A 20,201-nucleotide genomic window follows, 5' to 3' on the forward strand; every position below is an offset into this window, starting at 1 on the left:
GAAGAAAAATAGGGGAGGGTTATAATAATAGGATTCCTTTTCTGGAACCACAAGATGCTAAATGATCCCTGTATAAAACATTTTATTTTTAACATAGTTATAAGAGAGGCTGTACAGGGTGATGGTTAAAGTAGAGGCCCTAAAGCTGTTCTGCCTGGGATCAAATCTTAGCTCTTCCACTTGATGGCTGTGTTACATGTAAGTTATTTAAACCTCTCTGTGCTTCAGTTTCCTCGTTTGTAAGATGAGAGGGGATAATGGGCCCTAATTCACTTGACTGTTGTGAGGATTAAATGACTTAACTAAATAATCCATTCAAAATGCTTTGGAAGAGTGCCTAGTTTGCAGTAATGGTCATTTGATATTAGCTATAATGACATACTTATTATTATCTATATACAACTGTCCACTACCAGAAGGATTATTGAACAAGCATCATATAAAACGACCTTTAACAACTCCAAAGTTGAAACAGAGCTTAAACTCAAAGATCATACTGAAGCAGCCAGTGGTAATTTCTAATTCTGCAAAGCCCTGACAGTTTGTTTTTTGTTTGTTTGTTCTTTTGGCTGCGTTGGGTCTTTGTTGCCACGCGCAGGCTTTCTCTAGTTGCAGGAAGCCGTGGCTACTCTTCGTTGGGGTGTGCGGGCTTCTCATTGTGGTGGCTTCTCTTGTTGTGCAGCATGGGCTCTAGGCACGTGGGCTTCAGAGATTGTGGCGCGTGGGCTCAGTAGTTGTGGCACATGGGCTTAGCTGCTTTGCAGCGGCATGTAGGATCTTCCTGCACCAGGACTCGAACCCATGTCCTCTGCATTGGCAGGCAGATTCTTAACCACTGCCCCACCAGGGAAGCCCCGCCCTGACAGTTTTTGATGGGCCAAGACCATATCTCTACAGCCTTCTTGAAACTTACTATAGTGTTTTAGATCTAGAAAAATGCTTATCTGCTGATACTTAGCACACGCTAAAGAATTCCTCCTGAAAAAGAGGCTTCTTAGAACATGATATCTCCCGTCCATTCACTTAAGCATGATCATCTTCCAAAGCCCAATTCAAGTCCTACCTCCTTTGTTAAAGCCTTCTTCAACCATATGCCAATTTAAAGTGTGCTCTCTGAACTCTGAACTCCTTGATCAATACTTGTAATTATATTATCCAACTGATGCTTAATATCATCACTTGTATTTCAACAAGTATTTCAGTTAGGTATTATTGACATCCACATTCACTGCCCTGGCAGTCTGCTAGGCACTGGGAATAAAGAGGCTTATAAGATAAGGTTTCTATCATTAAAGAGTTTCTACTCTAGTAGAGAAGACAGAGTTAGCCAATAACCAGAACACCATGGTGCTCTGTACACAGTATATACATTTTGTATAATGGAGGAGGGAGCCAGCAGTCACCTAGAGGACTCAGCAGAGGTGGCTCCCTTTGACTGGCACTTTGAAGCATAAGGGGGAGTCAACCAGGCTGTGTGTGTATATGTAGGGGCAGAGGGGAGTAAGAAATGAAGGGAAGGCTATTTAAGTCAGAATAAAATACAATATGTGTGCAGTCCAACTGTGGAGCCAAGTCTTGTAAGCAATGTGTGGGAGGGACCTGGTCTTCTATTCCTTGAAATCCACTGCTCCACTTCCCAATCTAATGTAGTACAGAGTATACAGCAGATGCTAAGTGGATATATTTGTTTTATGAATAAGTGGATTTGATTAGTTGCACCCAAAAGGAATAATTTATGTTATTTTTCTTTTGGCAATGTGTTGAGAAACAGTTGATATAAAAGTAAAAAAGAAGTAAAAAAAGAACACTACAGGGTTACTTATAACATAAAGAACAAAACTTTCTAAAGATACAGTTATAGTAAGTCTAAATGATGAACTATTATGCAGCCACTAAAATGATGCTAAAATTTTTGTAACGCCATTCGTAAAAGGCTTAAGATATGATAGACAAAAAAGCAGCATATACAACTGCGAGGACTGTGCTTCAGCACTATAGCTACTAGTCACACGGTACTGAGTACCTGCAAGGTGGCCAGCTGGATTTGAGATGTGCTATAAATGTAAAGTATACACCGGATTTAGACAGTTTAGTATAAAAAATGGAATGTGAAATATTTTGTTAATAGTTAAAATACTGATTACATTTTAATATTTTATTGGAATTAAATAAAAACTATAATTAAAATTAATTTACCTATTCCTTTTTACCTTTTTTCAATGTGGCTGCCAGAAAATGTAAGTTTCTATATATGTGGATCAGACTGTATTTCAGGGCTGGTATAGATGACATGATCTCAACTGCATAAGAAACACACAGAAAACTGACTAACTTAACAGTGGTTTCGCTCCCTGGATTATAGGGCTATTGTTTTCCCCTCGTCTGTATATTTTTACGTTTTCCAAATTTTATTCATTGATAATCAAAAGGAATGACGAGAGAGAGACAAGGCACAAATAAAAACGGAAAAAGACCTCAATTTGGTTCAAAGACTTGGTTGCTGGAGGTTGAGAAAAGCAGCCCAGGGATGCCCAAATGACTTTCTCACTGATGGAGGGTTAGCACACAAAGGATGTTGGCCAGCTGTTCTCCATCCTGACTGGGGACAGAAAAAAGCGGAAATGGGTGTTAACCGCAGAAGGGGGCCTGTAAGTTAAATATAGGGAAGAATTTCCTGAAGCGAGGGTGTTTAAACTCTGGAATGAGTTATGGAAGGAGCCTCGTCCCCCAAGGTCATTTAAAATACTATAGATACCCATATGCCTTGAGTGTTCCTGTCTGGAGGCAATGAGATGACTTGTCAAGGTTCCGTCTAAAATAGCTGTCTTAGAGTAAATAACTCCAATAAAACTTTCTTTTTCATTTATTTTTGACCAGGCTTCACTTTTCCTATTAAGGATGCCAGCCTGCAAGGAGCACTCTGAAAGGCAAGCCCATATGATACAGCTACCTTAAGTAGTGCTCTTGAGACTTCAAACACAATGTCATTTGATCTAAATTTAAAAACCAACGTCAGCTAGACAACAGGGTTTTTAAGTCCCTCGGGGGTCACCTGCTAGAGACTAGTTCTGAATTCAGCATGAGCAAATGATGGAGGGAAGGAGAGAAGATAGATCTGCTTTTAAAAAGTAAGGCTTTAAAAAAATGTTAATGCTGGATAGGGTCTCATTTTCACAGGTGGATGGTTTGCCTTAAGAGCTGAATTATTATATCACTACCTTCTGGTTTTATAGAAAGACTGGCTCACTTGCTCTAGATTTTCATTATTTTTAACTGACTGAGAAAGCCCATTTTCTTAACATGTGTCAAAATTCTTAGCTCCTTTCTTTCTTATTCGTTTGTTCATTCAAAAAAGCTTGATCGAGTTTTATTCTATTTATAGAAAGGAATAGAGAACTAGATCAGAAATAGGTCAGCAGAAATACTACCTAGAGATTTTACCACTGAAATGATATGACCTTACATAAAGCCACTAGTTGCTTCTCGCAAAGTCGCATCATTAAACGCTGGAGGGAATCAGAAGTATCCCAGCAAGCTGCAGAACAGCCAAGGATACTTCTCCTCAGTTTTCTCACTAAGGTCACTGAAATTCATGCGGTCTCTATAAAAACGGCACACCTGGTCCTAAAACATCAAGTTAAGTTAGTGCAAGGTTGAGCGCCATCATTGTAACGGACTGTCCACTGAAGCCGGGGCTCAGGCTCTTAAGTCCCACACAACAGTGAGACTGAACAACGCCTGAGAATATTTTTGCAAGTCTTGTTCTTCAAAATATTTGTCTTATGTACTCATTCAGATTATAAACTAAACAACTGTCAACTAAGCAAAGGCAGGGCAAATCTAACACTTCTGAATTTTCTTTTATCTCTTGAATAGTGCTATATGCAGAGGAGACCCTTAATGAATTGTTAAATGCATGAATAATACTTAATAATATTTTGTATAGTCCTTTTTAGTTTCTAAACCACTTGGACAGACATTATCTCATTTGTTTTGTACAATTATGCTTGGGAAATACAGCTGGTGCTATTAACTCCATTAAAAAAAAACTGATACTCAAAAACAGTTTATGAAAATTAAAGGAAAGAGCTGAAGTTGGAGCCTATGTTTTCTGATTCCCAAATTCAGTGCTCTTTCCACTGTTAATTGTGAAGCTTTACAGTCAGTAAAAACTGAACTTAGAATAAAAAATTCCATGTATAAAGCAGGAAAGATGGTTTTGAAATCCTGCTTTTATCATGTCTTATTCTGAGAAAACAAAAACAAAAACATGAAATTCGGGCAAACATATGTTTTAAGCCAACTCATGTGCTTCCCTTAGCTTTCTTGTTTCTTAACCAATGGAGTTGAAACATATACTCATTTTTGTTTCCTTTGGTCTTAAAGTTTTTAAATTCTTCACTAAGTTTTATGACTCTTATGAGTTTCCTACATCTCTGAAGTAAATGGGGTACAATAAGCAACAAAGAATGTCTTCACCAGACCTGCCTGTCCTGATTTTGAGTGTATTTTTCTGGATTTGACTTTGATGGGCTTTCCTGGAGAAGGTAATAGGTGTTAGAAATTCAGTGGCAGAGAGACAGGAGGGCTGGGGAAGGGCAGAGAAGGAAAAGAATGACCACTAACTAATAAGAGGCAGCCTGGTATGATAAAAAGAACATGCAACTAGGAGTCAGACAACCTGGGTTTCTGGTCCCAGTTCCATCACTTATTATCATGTGATCTTGGCAAATACTTCATATTTCTAAGTCTCAGTTTTCTGACCTGTAATATAGTAATCATCATCCTTGCCCTGCCTCCTTCACAGGGTTGCTAGAAGCTTAAATAAAAACATGGAAAATTCTACAAATAAGAAACTTTTATTTTACATAGCTTCTCACTAGAGGTGAGAGTTACCAAAGAAGGTAGGTACCAAAAAAAGTAGGTAGGCAAATAGATTTGTAGGGTACTTATCTCTAAGGCTTCAAAGGGTCATATAAAGGACTTGGGGAAAAGTGGAAGGGTGATGGTGAATATTTTGTACCACTAACGTACAAGGCAGCATGAGCCATTATTAAAAATGTGACCAAGAACCATGTTCTATACCTATCTGTAAGGAGAAGACTGTAGATTTTAAGGGAAAAACAAAATACCTATAATAAAGAATGGACTTAATTTTTAAAACAGAGATAATAACTATGATTCTCTTATCTATTACATATTTATAATACTTACCATTTATTGAGTACTACTATGTGCCGGGAAGTATGCTAAGTGTTTACATATTTAATCTTTATATCAACTTTATCAGGTACGCACTATTATCTCCATTTTACAGAGAAATTTAAGCTGAGAGCTTAAACTTGCCTGAAGTCACAGAGACAGTGAGTGGGAGAGTTGGTATTCAAACCTGTAGTCTTACATGCTCTTTACAACTGGGCAACGGCTTCCTACTCTGGCCTACACCCCAGTCTTCACACACCCCAATTCTCCTTGTGCTCCAGGTCCACTAAATGCCATCTTCTTAGTGAAGGCTCGTCCAGTTTCACCCACACCCCTCACACCAGGAAGTAAATGACATCCTCAGAATGTTCCAAATAACTTATCCACCTTTCTTCTGTACTCATACTTGCTGCTGTCTATTACATATTGTTTGTTCCTATTTCACTGCCTGCTCATTGCTGCTCAAAAGCCTAGTGGGTAAGACTTGGTGGAGAAGTGAACTTAAGCTACGGAGGGAGGACGTGTTACCTCTGCACCTGCTGAGTGAGTGAATGAATGAGGTAGGACATGAACTGGATCTTGAAGTGAGAGCGACGTTTGGAGAGGGCAGAGGCAGAAGCAGGCGATTCTAGGTGGTGGGAACTTGTCTGAGAAAAGAACTGAGGTCAGAAATGAGCGGGGCATGTCTCGAGGTCAGGTGAGCTGGGGTGAGAGAGGGTGGAGGTGCTGTCCTGGGACCTGCATGCGGGGGCCCCGGCGCACAGCCCATTCACAGCCACACAGCACGTAATCTCTTCCTCTCAGTTCTAAACTTATCGTCTCACTGGCAGCCATCAAGCAGCGCCTTGGGCGTACATTCTCCCCTGACCATAATTCAGCACCAGCATCAGCTGTGCATGCGCCTGTCAACTGGAATCTTGGACCACTTTGTAGTTAGTAGTAAAAGAAAGAAAAAAATGCTATGTTTAAGTGGCATGCTGGTGGCTTTTAACCAAAATATTCAAGAGTACAACCTCTGAGCTGAAATTCTGCTTTTCAAAATTGTGTTGCTTGGCAGTTACAACGAGGTTACTGATCCAAGGATGAGAAAAAGGAGACTTCTTTTGGAAAGGACTAGCATAAAGCGCTGAGAACTGTGCCCCAGGTAACTGCGTTCATGTGGAAAAGGGATAGTTTTAGGATTAATCAGGTAGATGCTTTGATATTAGATAAGAATTCTGTAATGTGAAAGAAAAAAAATCACTTCATTAAAGGAATTTTAATCACATTGTCTTTTCTTTGAAAAGCAAAACAAAACAAGCTGTCACATAACTTTGAAGCTTTTACCATAAGGAGGAATTCAGTGACTGCACTGACCCTCACAGCCAGTTTGAAATCCTCGACACCAAAAGAACATACGGTCCACGAGGGACCAATCTGTGAATGGTAACAATCACACAGAAACTGGAAGTGTTTTCTTTTACAAAAGATGTAAGAGGCTCCCTTAGGAGCGTGAGTTTTTTTACCCTTTGCCCTAAGGAGCACGGGCTTGGGAGGTAACTCCTCAGTTCATGGCTGCTCTCAGAAATTCTGAGGTTTCCTCTGAGGCTAAAAGTGTTTGTTCCAGCTTTGTTTAGATTTGTAACCTCCAGCCTGGCTTCCACAGTGGTCTTTACTTGGATCGTAATGTAGCATGCATTTTGTGGTACTCTGCATCTGTCTCAGTAGCCTACTTTTCATTACAGCACCATAAAGTGGTACCTACTACTCATTCAGTGTTAATGTGCTTGGTACAGTGGCTCAGAGGGGCACTACATAATGTGTGAGTTTGGGGCTTAATGGGTTACTACGTCAGTGCCAGGAGACCTAGACTCCAGTCTTATTGCCATAGGCTCATAGGTCAATCATGCTTGGAAAGTCATTTATTTATTTTCTTTTTAAAATTATTTTATTTTTGGCTGAGCTGGGTCTTCATTGTTGCACGTGGGCTTTCTCTAGCTGTGGCGAGCGGGGGCTACTCTTCATTGCGGTGCTTGGGCTTCTCACTGCAGTGGCTTCTCTTGTTGCGGAGCACGGGCTCTAGACATGCGGGCTTCAGTAGTTGTGGCACGCGGGCTAAGTAGTTGTGGCTTGTGGGCTCTAGAGTGCAGGCTCAGGAGTTGTGGTGCACGGGCTTAGTTGCTCCGCGGCATGTGGGATCTTCCCGGACCAGGGCTCAAACCCGTGTCCCCTGCATTGGCAGGCGGATTCTTAACCACTGCACCACCAGGGAAGTCCCTGGAAAGTCATTTAATTTATCTGAACCTCAGAAATGAGAGTTGCTGGAAATGACGGTGTTTTAGGAGGGAAAGGACAGTCAGGTTGCAGTGAGGAAGCATTTTGGGTAAATTGTCTAAAGAGATCACAGAAGAAAGGGAAAGGGATCTGATCTCTAAAGTTCCAGTAATTTGTTGTGATCTTGTTTCTCACTTAAAATATTAACTTTTTTTTCCCTAATTTTGTATTTTCAGTTTTGTATTGTTTTCTTGAAAGGGTTCCCAAATTGCATAAGCTCTAAGTACCACAAAACCCAGATTCTCTCTGTTCCTAAAATGAATGTGCGCTCTAGCCAAGTGGTCTATTTGCCAGTAAACCTCCTGTGCCTTTTCTAAAACTGTTCCCTCTATATGAAGGGATGGATGGTGGTGGGAGAGAAGCAAGAGGGAGAGCACATTCTAGACAGGACGGTGAGTGTGACGAGGCAGGAAAGAGCTTTTCATGCTAAGAGGAGGTCAGTATAGGACTATACATGAGAGGAGGGGGAGGGGCAGGTAGTCGGAGACCACAGAAAAGGGCTTCGATTTTACTCTAGCCGCTGAAGCTAGGGAGTGATTAAGATATAGCTAAAATTTTAAAAAGTCACTCTGGCTGCTGCGGAGAATGAACAGAGGTGGGACAAGAGTGAAATTAGGGAGACAAACTGGACTGGTGCAGTGTCTGGGTAAGAGCAGGTGGTGACTTGGACTGGGATGGTGGCAGCAGAGACAGTTGGAAGTACACTTGGTGGGTAGAGATGACATGGTTTGCTGATGAACTAGACTGGCTCAGGGAGGAGTGAAGAAAAGAAGGAGATCAAGGATGTTTCTCTGGTTTGAGCAACTGGGTAGACAGGGTGTCATTTGCTGAGCTGAAGAAGCCTGGTGAAGGACAGTTTTAGATGTTGAGGCTGAGGTGCCTGTGATACTCCAAGGGGAGGTGTCAAGCAGGTCTCTGACTACAGAGTTTGCAGGAGAGGTTTACGCTGAAAACATAACTTGGAGGGTCATAGCATATAGATGTTTTTCAAAATGGGGGCAGTGGATGAGCTCACATGAGAAGAAAGAGAGAGAAAAGGAGAATACTATGGAGATCTCCACATCTACTGATCAAGAAAAGGAGGACAAACAGGAAAAACAGGCAGAAAAAGTGCAGCTGAAAGGAGGAAAACCAGGGGAGGGTAGTATTGTGGAAGCCAAGAAAGAATGTTTCAAGAAGGCAGGAATGGCCAGCAAGGCCAAATGACACTAAATACAGACTAGTAGGATAAGGATGGAAAAGTGGCCGCTGGGTTTGGCAACATAGCGTTCTAGACACCTACCTAGATAAGAGGTATTTCAGTATACTGATAGAACTGAAATCAGGCTGGAGTATGTTAAGGAGGAACTGGAAAAACGGAACATAAATAGACTCATAATCATCATAAAAATTAAGTCAGTAGCTAAAAATCTATACTTTCCCTCTCAACAAATGAAAAACACTAGGTTTTTCAGACCTTCAAGATATAGATAATTCCTATCTTACATAAACTGTTCCAGAGAACAGAAAAGAATAATAGAAAAGAAGGGAAAGCGCCTCAATTTACTTTATGAGGCTGTTACAACCTTGTAACCAAAATCAGACAAAGATTATTATATGAGAAAGAAAAATTACAGGCTAGCCTCATCTCATTTACAGAGGCAGATATCCTAAAAATATTAGCAAATCATGGCATGTAATTTAAAAAATAATAGACTCAAAAACCAACTAATGGTTACCAAAGAAGAAACATAGTGGGGGAGAGATAAATTAGGAGGTTGGGATTAACAAACACACACTACTATATATAAAATAGATAACCAACAAGGACCTACTGTATAGCACAGGGAACTCTACTCAGTATTCTGTAATAACCTATATGGGAAAAGAATCTGAAAAAGAATGAATATGTGTATATGTATAACTGAATCACTATGCTGTACTCCTGAAACTAACACAGCATTGTAAATCAACTATATGCCAATAAAATTTAAAAACAAAAGATACGATCTATACAGCTATACCTGTATCTATAATGGAATACTACACAGCCATAAAAAAGAATGAGATAATGCCATTTGCAGCAACGTGGATGGACCTACAGATTATCATACTAAGTGAAGTAAGAAAGAGAAAGACAAATACCATATGACATCACTTATATGTAGAATCTGACATATGACACAAATGAACTTATCTATGAAACAAACAGACTCACAGACATAGAGAACAAACTTGTGGTTGCCAAGGGGGATGGGGGTAAGGGAGGGATGGATTGGGAGTTTGGGATTAGCAGATGCAAACTACTATATATAGAATGGATAAACAACAATGTCCTACTGTATAGCACAGGGAACTATATTCAACATCCTGTGTGATAAACCATAATGGAAAAGAATATGAAAAATAATGTATATATATATGTATAACTGAATCACTTTGCTGTAAAGCAGAAACTAACACAACATTATAAATCAGCTATACTTCAATAAAATAAGCTTTAAAAAAAAAAAGTAAATCAGCAAATCGAATCCAACAATATACAAAAAATAATTCATCACAACCAAGCAGATTATAGCCCAGGAGGCAAAGATAATTTAACATCAGAAAATGTATTACTAGTTATTAACACAAGAAAGAAGAATATAGTGTTATCTCAATAAACATAATAAGCATTTTATAAAATCCAAAATATACACATTTATGATTTTATAAAAAGCAACTCTTAGTGAACTGGGAATAGAAAGAAACTTCCTTTTGCTAATAAATAATATCTATCCAAACTTGCAATAAATATAATACTTAGTGGTGAAAAGAAGCATTCTCTTTAAAGTCGGGAATAAGACAAGGATATCCACTATTGCTGCTCCTCTTCCATAATAAAACAAAGGACAAGAAAAAGTAATAAAAGTTGTAAAAATAGGAAGAAACAACACCATCATTCACTAAAAAAATATGATCGTACCCACAGAAAAATCCGAGAGAATCTAAGATAAACCATTGTAATTAATGTTAGCAAGGCTGCTGGATACATTCTCAAAATACAAAAATCAGTAGTAGTCCTGCATACTAGCCACAAAAAAGTTGGATGATGTAATAAAAAAATTTATAACAGTAACCAAAATGGTAAGCTACCTAGGACTAAGTATCTAATAAAAGATGTGTAAGATCTTTATGAAGAAAATTTTAAAACTTCACTGAGGTATGTTTAAAAAACAAAGCATAAAAAGAGATACCATGTTCACAGTTAGAAAGAATATCATACAGCTGTCAAATCACTCAGATACAGTTCATAAGTCCAGAAAAGCCAGAAGAGTTCTGAAGAAGGATCGTAAGTAGGAGCCTCACCCGACCAGATATCAAGAAAGTTGGGGAAATCTTCCTTTTCCCTTGCTATGAAGGAACATGATTTAAAGAGTAACGCTCCTGGCCTCTCTCCATCCTCCCACTCGCTCTTAAGAGGAGGAGGGCCTTTTCTAATCAGTGAATTTAGAGGGAAAAATAAAACCTGGCTATTCTTGGCTTAGCCCCATCTGGGTTCTTGGAGGAGTCACCTGACAACCCTCTATAGTATAGTTAAGGGCCTGCCTCTGCGGGGAAAGCCTGAGGTTCTCCAGTTCACATCGTGACTGCAAAAGTAAGTTTAATTTTGAGTGATGTCTTTGCAAGCCCTTTTATTATACATCTAAAGCCACTTGGAAAATGCAGCTTTATCAGTAATAAAACTGACATTTTGACTCCTATTAGTCTGTCTCTTGTATCTCCTCTCTCAAGTGGTTCCAAATGTCAGAGGGAAGAGAGATGCTCAAACCTCAATAAGACTTATAGAAATTACACCTTATATTAATTAAAAATGTGGTACTAGCCTATAGATAGACAATAAAACGATGAAGCAGAATAGGGAGCCTGGAAACAGATCTGTGTGTAAGTGAACTTGATGCATGAAAGAGATCGGCGTTATCAACAGTGGACAAAAGAGTCTTCAATAAATGACACTGGGACAATCTGCTGTCTGTACTGAACAAGATTCATTTTAGTTGATTAATCAGGTGGTGCTGTGAGTTGCCTCTTTTTTTGATCATTTTAAGTTATTTACCATTTGTGTTATAAAACCTTTCATGAATTATATACCTTGTTTCCAACTAGATGACAAATCCCTTGAAGGTAGGGCTTAAGCCTTATACCTCGTTACCTCCAGAGTACCTATCACGGAACTTTACACTGACAATGTTAAATACATGCCTGCTAGCTCACTTTTTAAATTATTCTTATCATTACTATTATTGTTTTACATTAAAACTCAGTTCCTAGACCTCATTCCTCAGGGCATACAGGTCCATATCAACACGAATTTTTTATAATTATTTTGATATTCTGAGTAGAATTTTTTTAAACAATTGTGTATTTGCTTAACAGAAGTCCTATCTAAAGTCAAGACATCCAGAATTTGCATTTTGAAGATCATGAGACAGAAACAGAAAACGTCAAAGGTAAATCATAGATGCCACTTTCTTGTTCTCCTCAAGGCCTATCTTGATGACACAGAAGAAACTGAAACTATGCTTGTACTTTCCTCCCCACAAATTACTTCTCCACCTACCATCTCACTTCATCCTCACCACAAACCAGTGAGATGAGCAGAGCAGGGATTACAGATGAGGAAATACGTTTCAGAGAGGCAGGAGTTTAAATCCACACAGCAAATCAGAAAATTGAAATGGCAAGGCTACATGGATAACTTATTTATTTGAGGTTTTTAAAATAGGGTGTTACACTGTGATAAAGGTTGAACAATTTGGCTTGAATAAAGGAATCTCAAAACTTAAAAAAACAAAAATTCACATAGGAAATCAAAAAAGATCTGGGATCAGAAGCCAGTGCTCTTTAGAAGAAACCGTGCTATTCCCAGTTGTCTAACTAAAGGCCTGATATGAATTCATGTGATTTTGTAAGTCATTGCCCATCATCCAAGGATTCGAATTACTAAATGACTTGAGCCAACAGCTTTCCATCTATTTAAGTCGAACGAATCATCTAATGTTTTCTTTGCATCACTTTCCCTCTCCCCTTGTCTTTGGAAGAGGGTCTTGTCCATCCTGACAAAGCACTTTTAGGCAGCAGCTTGCCCTCATGGCACAACAGGCTCTGACATCACATGTGAGAAACGTTCCAGCATGTGTGTGTCTCTTGGTCTCAGACTAGGTCCTGACAGCCTGACCTATTCCTTGTGTGCTTTCTTCCCTTCACTCTCACAACCACTGATCCTGATGCTTATTCTGTCCTTCGCTTGTTCTTTGGAAAAGTCCTGGGGGCTCCATGTCCCCCTTTTACGAATCACATGGCTATCCTCTAGTCTCTGCTTCAGCCAAGCTCTCAAGGATTCCTTGTCCCGCCAACCTTCCCATGTCCAAACAGCACCTCTTTGAACTCACCCCCCTTCGTGGGTGCTTCGCCCTCTTAGCCAGACTGGAGCTTAGACCTACACAAGTATGATGGCTGCCTTTCCTTTTCTTCGGATATCTTATTACAGAAGAAAACCCAGAAGGAAGTTGTGGAGCGATGTGGAAGTCAGGCAAGTTTCTCAGGATTATTATCCACATTGCAGTTTCTGGGTATGAGAGAGAAAGGTACTCACCACCTGACCATTAGTCCGTGCTCCATGAAGTTTTTCAGGTTAGGGAGGGTTTGCCTCAAGTCTGGAGTCCCTAGTCCATGTTGATATCTTAGCTGCAAAGGTGGAAAAACAGAATTAAAAGAAATTTTGGCAGATACTAGGCAATGCTTCCCAAACATGATTCACTAAACAAGTCCCTCTCCCCCCGCCCCCATTTTAAATGCTGAAAGAGGAAATGTGAGTGTATGATCCCAACATCATCAACCTCACTTTTTGGATGGTGTTTAAAGGTAGCCTCCTCATTTCCTGCTCCCTTGCCCTCTAACGTTGGAGAAGACTAAGAACCACCAACTGTGGAATCAGGATTATTTCCAAGACCCCTGTAGAGTTTGCTAACATCAACTCCAGGGACATATACCATAAAACCAGTATTTCATTTTAGGGACTGAACGGTGGTATTACACACTCTGAGCACATTCAGCCCTTTTTACACGGACCCTTTTCCCTTTGTAGAATCAAGAACAAGGGTCATGCTGTATCCATCTCTGATCCCCAAGTGTCTGACACAGTGCTAGCGCTCAGTCAATGCTTATTAAACAAACAGCAAGTCACTTTTGACAGAGGCTGTGCTTTATGTTATTTCTCTTGTGCCTCTAACTTTCCTCTTTCTCTAGGACCAGAGTAGAGAGCTATAGAGCTAGTATGAGGAAACTATGGCCTGTGGGCAAGATCTGCTCTTAGCTTTACTTATTTCTGCTAGAGGCTGATTTTCTAAAATTATGTGTCCTTCTATGTGCCTTGGGTAACCTACTAAATGGTTTTAATCTGTCTGTTCCCGTCTCCTCTCATTTTGTCTCTGAAGACCGTTTGCTTCCTTCACTAAACATAATAGAGACCCGAGGTAAGGATATGTGCATATTCATACACACGCTCACACACACAGCATCAAATACACAGTAAGTATACAACACAGCCCTGCAGAAATGTATTTTTCAAATGACATGATATATATGAGGAAAGGACTCTGTAAACTGCATACTGATGTACAGATATGAAGGGTCATCTGTATTGAAGTTTTACTTTTCTAGCACCTAATTTAAAAGTGGCTAAGTTAAACTTTTAAATATTTTCCTCTTTTAAAAAAATTAAACCACTATCAACAGAAAAAGTAAGTTTTCTTTTGTTTGTATCTAGTACTCTATTGACTTTTCACTTAAGTGTGAGTGATATTTAACAGAGAAAAAGTTCACTCTCACTACACTGAACTTTGAAAAGAAACCCCCAAACCTAATCAGGTCTCTTGAATGGTCTGAATACACACATAAAATAAGGAGGCAGAAACATAGAATGTTAAAGCTAAAAGGTATCTTGAATATTATTTAAGCTAATCGTTTTCTTGTGCAGATGGGAAAACTGAAGCTGAGAGAAAGAGCAAGGAAATTCTCCAAAGCCACGTTTCAATGGCAAAGACATTATTAGTCAGAGTCTCCTTTTCACAACCATGCCACTTACACCAGCTACCCGAAAATTGTTTGAAAAAAACCAAAAAAACAAAATCTTGAGAAGACAAAGGGAAAACATTCTTTTCCTTTTCCAAAGCTAGCTTGGTGACCTAAATCACCTCCTGAGATTTGCTGACCTTGAATTATGAGATCTCCTCCATATTAAATGACATCATTTCTTATATTAATATAAAAGCATTTTTTCCACACATTGATAAAATGGCTGACATCCCAATATGACATTCCTGAATTCATTGTTTCAATAAAAAAGTGAAATTGTTTACACATGGCATGAAAACTTCACCTGTGATTCATACTGAAAAATATTAAATATCAAAAAAAATAAAATGACCCCATACTAAAATAACACTAAGCTATGTGTCCCTGAGCCAGTACGTGGTCAATTGCCTGCCCCAGGCTCCACAATGGAAGGTGGGTGTTGAATTCTTTTCAGAGACCACAGTGAAAATTTCTCTCCAAGTCTGATTTCAACTAAAAAAGGAAACTGGGAATTTCAAGCCTCCACCCAAGTCTTAACTCTTCATTTGTTGTATAGCATTATTATCTTTATCATAGACTCTTGGGATATCTAGATTAAAGAGATCATGGAGACTATCTTTTCCAACCTCCATCCTTTCATAAATGAAGAAACTAAGACTCAGTAAGACAAGTGTCCTGCCCAAGGTCTCAAAGCTGATAAGGGCCAAAGCCAAGGCTAGAACCTCTCAATAACAAGTCTGAATTCTTTCTATCATGTAGCCCTCTTAACTTTCAACATACAGAACTAAAATAGAAATTCATACATAATAAGAATATATTAAAATTTTAAAATAAAGTACACGTACTGTTTTAAGTCTAACCTACTGGAAAGGCTTACAATGGAAAAGCATCAGTTCTTTGCTCTTCAGTAGCGACCACTTTTAGTTGTTTCTTCTTTACCGTCATATTTCTGAATAATACACTTATATTGATATTTCTTACTCTTTCCCCCTCGCTTAGACATCATCTACTATGTTCGTGCTATGTAAAATGAGAACTGAGCTCTTTTCTTAGCACATTTTATCTCCTTATCCCCATACATTACCTACTGACTTCTTATTAACTATGAGGATTTAACTCTCCACTCTCCCAAATACACTTCTCATCCTCTCAAGCTATTCAATTATTTTTGAATATAACATTTTTTGTTAAATCAATATTTAGTGTTTACCTTATACCTACAATAATACTGTTCACTGCTAAGCCATATAGTGTACTATTCCTTTTTTGACCTTTTGTTTGTTTCTCCTGAAGTGATAATTACCATTTTCCCCACTTGTTGAGTACCTACCTTGTGGATAGTACTACTTGTTGAGTATCCACGTACCTATCACTAGATTTTCCCCCAATTAGGACAAAACCTTAAATCCTTCCCAATCTGATTAAAGACACCATATAATCTATCAAGCCCATTTCCCCGCTTGGAGATTGTTTCCTGAAGCACCCTTCTCTCCGCTCTAATCTGAACAGGCTGCTCTCTAGGCTGGTTCCATTGTTACCTTCCTAGAACTTTCTTTCACCATAATCCTGGAAATTCTGTTTACAGTCATCCCCCTGTATCCCCAGGGGATCAGCTCCAGGAGCCCCTGCAGACACCAAACTCTGTGGATGTTTAAGTCCCTCATATAAAATGGTGTTGAATGTACAATGAACATAGTCAACCCTCCACATCCAGGGTTTTGCATCAGTGGATACAGAGGGCCAGCGGTACTTCTGTGCTGAGGCTCTTGTTTCCTAGATCTCATCACTTCTTTCTTGATTTACTGCCTCATTTTGGTGGAGCATATTCTATAACAGCTTTCTGGGAAAGGGCCACATGAGAGGTATCTTTTTTAACACCTTGAATATTTAAAAATACCTTTATTCCATTCTCACACTTGAATGATAGTTTCCTTGCATATAAAATTCAAGACTGAAATGATTTTTCCTTTGGAATTTCTGAAGTATTGTTTCACTGTCATTCAACTTTGCACATAGCAACTGAGCAACCAGATAACATTCTGATTCCTGATCCTTTGTGTGTGAGCTGATTCCTGTCTCTGGAAGCTTTTAGGATTTTATTCTTTAACCTCAGTATTCAGAAATTTCACAGTGATAAGCTTTTGTTTGGGTCTTTTTTTCTTCACTGTTTTGATCTCACTTCAGTGAGTTCTTTGTTCTTGTTTTGTTTATTTCCTTCCAGTTTTATTGAGATATAACTGACATACGGCTCTGTATAAGTTAAAGGTGTACTGCATAATGATTTGACTTACATACATCAGGAAATGATTACCACAATAAGTTTAGAGAACATCCATCATGTCATATAGACACAAAATTAAAGAAAAAAAATACTTTTTCCTTGTGATGGGGACTCTTAAAATTTACTCTCTTAACTTTCATATATAACACACAACAGTGTTAATTATATTAATCATGGTATATATTACATCCCTAGTGCTTACTTATCTTATAACTGGAAGTTTGTACCTTTTGACTACCTTCACCCAATTCCCACCCTCCCATCTCACCCCTACCTCTAGTAACCAGAAATCTGATCTCTCTTTCTATGAGTTTGTTTTTGAAGTATAACTGACCTACAACACTATGTTAGTTCCTGATGCAAAACACAGTGATTCGATTATTTCTATACATTACAAAGTGATCACCACAATGTCTAGTTACCATCTGTCACCATACAAAGATATTACACTAACTATATTCCCCACACTGTACACGTCATCCTTGTGGCTCATCTGTTTTGCAACTGAAAGTTTGTATCTCTTAATTACCCTCACCTATTTCACTCCTTCCCCCACATACTGGCCTTCCTCTGGCAACCACCTGTTTGTTCTTTGTAGCTCTGACTCTATTTCTGTTTTGTTATGTTTGTTCATTTGTTTTTTTTTTAGATTCCACATATAAGTGAAATCATATAGTATTTGTCTTTCGCTGTCTGACTTATTTCACTTAGCATAATACCCTCTAGGTCTATCCATGTTATTGCAAATGGCAAGATTTTGTTCTTTTATGGCTGAGTAATATTCCAATGTATATGTGTATGCACGTGCACGCACGTGTATACCCCACATCGTCTTTATCCATTCATCTACTGATGGGCACTTAGGTTGCTTCCATATCTTGGCTATTGTGAATAATGCAGCAATGAACATAGGGGTGCATACATCTTTTCAAATTAGTGTTTTTGTTTTCTTTGGAAAAATACCAGACTTGGAATTGCTGGATTGTGTGGTAGTTCTATTTTTCATTTTTTTGAAGAGCCTCCAATACTGTTTTCCATAGTGGTTGCGCCAACAGTGCACAAGGGTTCCCTTTCTCCACATTGTGGTTTGGATTTGCATTTCCCTGGTGGTTAGTGATGTTGAGCATCTTTTCATGTGTCTATGGGCCATCTCTGTGTCTTCTTTGGGAAAATGTCTACTCAGGTCCTCTGTCCATTTTTTAATCCGGTTGGTTGTTTTTTTGATTTTGAGTTGTCTGAGTTCTTTGTATATTTTGGATACTAACTCCTTATCAGATATATCACTTGCAAATATCTTCTCCCATTCAGTAGGCAGCCTTTTCATTTTGTTGATAGTTTCCTTTGTTGTGCAAAATATTTTTAGTCTGATGTAGTCCCATTTGTTTATTTTGCCTTTGTGTACCTTGCTAGTGAGTCCTTTCAGTATAAAACTCTTATCCTCTAATTCCGATTATTTTCTATTATCATTATTATTGTTATTTTCATTTTTTGTCTCCTCCGTTTTCTGTTACTTTTGGGTTTCTTTCTTTTTCTGTTTGTTTCAGACTTTAAAAAAAAAGAGGCTTTCTTTAATGTGCAGTAATCTTTGGTTGTCAATTCTTCTTTATGAATGAGACTTCAAAAAGCTGATCGGACAGTCTGTGTATTGACAGTGCTTGCTGACTGGGGACTTCACTGTAGAATGAGTGGGTGAGCCCTTTCTGTGGGGGACATGCCAATCCAGCAGCTATCATTGCTCGGACTGTTTTTTTCCAGAGAGCATCCTCCAACCTTCTGCCTAGGGGTATAATCTGGATCCCATTTTGGGAGTTAAGCAGGAAAAAGCAGTTGGGGAATTCAGTGTTGGTATGTAGGACTTTCACTGAATCCCCTTGTTTTTAGTAAGGAGTCTTACTTCTTGCCCCAGTATACCAGGCAGTTCAGAGTCCAAAGCTTCTTGGGTTTGATTTTCTTCAGAAAGTAAACCTCCAGTCTCCCACTGGGCTGTGTGCTGGGGTAGTTGCTTGGCTATGCAGAGTGGTGAGTGAACTGGGAGTCTTAATTCTCTTTCTACAGACTTTCAACTAATCCTCCTGTTCTTAGACTTATTCCTTACCCTACACTCTATGAGGTACCTGATAACTCCAAATCCTCAGATCTTCTGGAGTTCTGTGGCTAGAACTGCATTGCTTCTTGAAGGCTTTAGGTTTTAGTTTTGTCCATTCTGCCAACTCAGTTTATCACTCATTTATTGCTGTGATCTTCTAAAATGTTGTCGACTCTATTACCTGCTCTTGTCTCTTCTGTTCTTTTCATCCTTGTGTGTTTACAATTTTAAACTATTTTATCTTTATTAGTAGCATTTCACTAGGGAGCTGACATAAATGAGTATATTCAATTTGCTTACCATGAAGTCCCCTATATATATACATATATATATATATAAAATAGCTTTCCAGTATTGGCTAACAATGGTTTATTCAGAACTCACCACTCTGGCAGACAGCTCTCTTTCCTGTCTGCCAGTCTCCCTCTAGGCATCCTACATCTGGTCATATTCTTTTTTTTTCGAATTTTATTTTATTTTTTTATACAGCAGGTTCTTATTAGTCATCTGTTTTATACACATCAGTGTATACATGTCAATCCCAATCTCCCAATTCAGCACACACCCACCGCCACCCCCCACTGTTTTCCCCCCTTGGTGTCCATACGTTTGTTCTCTACTTCTGTGTCTCAATTTCTGCCCTGCAAACTGGTTCATCTATACCATTTTTCTAGGTTCCACATACATGCATTAATATGTGATATTTTTCTCTCTCTGACTTATTTCACTCTGTATGACAGTCTCTAGACCATCCACGTCTCTACAAATGACCTAATTTTGTTCCTATTCATGGCTGAGTAATATTCCATTGTATATATGTACCACTTCTTCTTTATCCGTTTGTCTGTCGATGGGCATTTAAGTTGCTTCCATGACCTGGCTATTGTAAATAGCGCTGCAATGAACATTGGGGTGCATGTGTCTTTTTGAATTATGGTTTTCCCTGGGCATATGCCCAATAGTGGGATTGCTGGATCGTATGGTAGTTCTATTTTTAGTTTTCTTTCTTTTTTTTTTTCCCCCGGAACGCGGACCTCTCACTGTTGTGGCCTCTCCCGTTGCGGAGCACAGGCTCCAGACACGCAGGCTCAGAGGCCATGGCTCACGGGCCTAGCCACTCAACGGCATGTGGGACCTTCCCAGACCGGGGCACGAACCCGTGTGCCCTACATTGGCAGGCAGACTCTCCACCACTGCACCACCAGGGAAGCCCTATTTTTAGTT

At 39.1% G+C, this 20,201-nt stretch overlaps 1 protein-coding gene across 7 annotated transcripts in view; it reads right to left on the reverse strand.

Moving 5' to 3' along the window:
- The window catches only part of LOC101316208 (diacylglycerol O-acyltransferase 2), a 364,872-nt gene that overhangs the window by 14,015 nt on the left and 330,656 nt on the right, over positions 1-20,201 (reverse strand). For all 7 annotated transcript variants that reach the window (XM_073808430.1, XM_073808431.1, XM_073808432.1 and 4 more), the window contains one exon: positions 13,130-13,221. In XM_073808430.1, coding sequence (XP_073664531.1) covers positions 13,130-13,221 — 92 coding nt within the window. The remainder of the gene's footprint in view (positions 1-13,129; positions 13,222-20,201) is intronic.

The sequence above is a fragment of the Tursiops truncatus genome, chromosome 8 (genome assembly GCF_011762595.2).
Source record: "Tursiops truncatus isolate mTurTru1 chromosome 8, mTurTru1.mat.Y, whole genome shotgun sequence".
NCBI lineage: Eukaryota > Metazoa > Chordata > Mammalia > Artiodactyla > Delphinidae > Tursiops > Tursiops truncatus.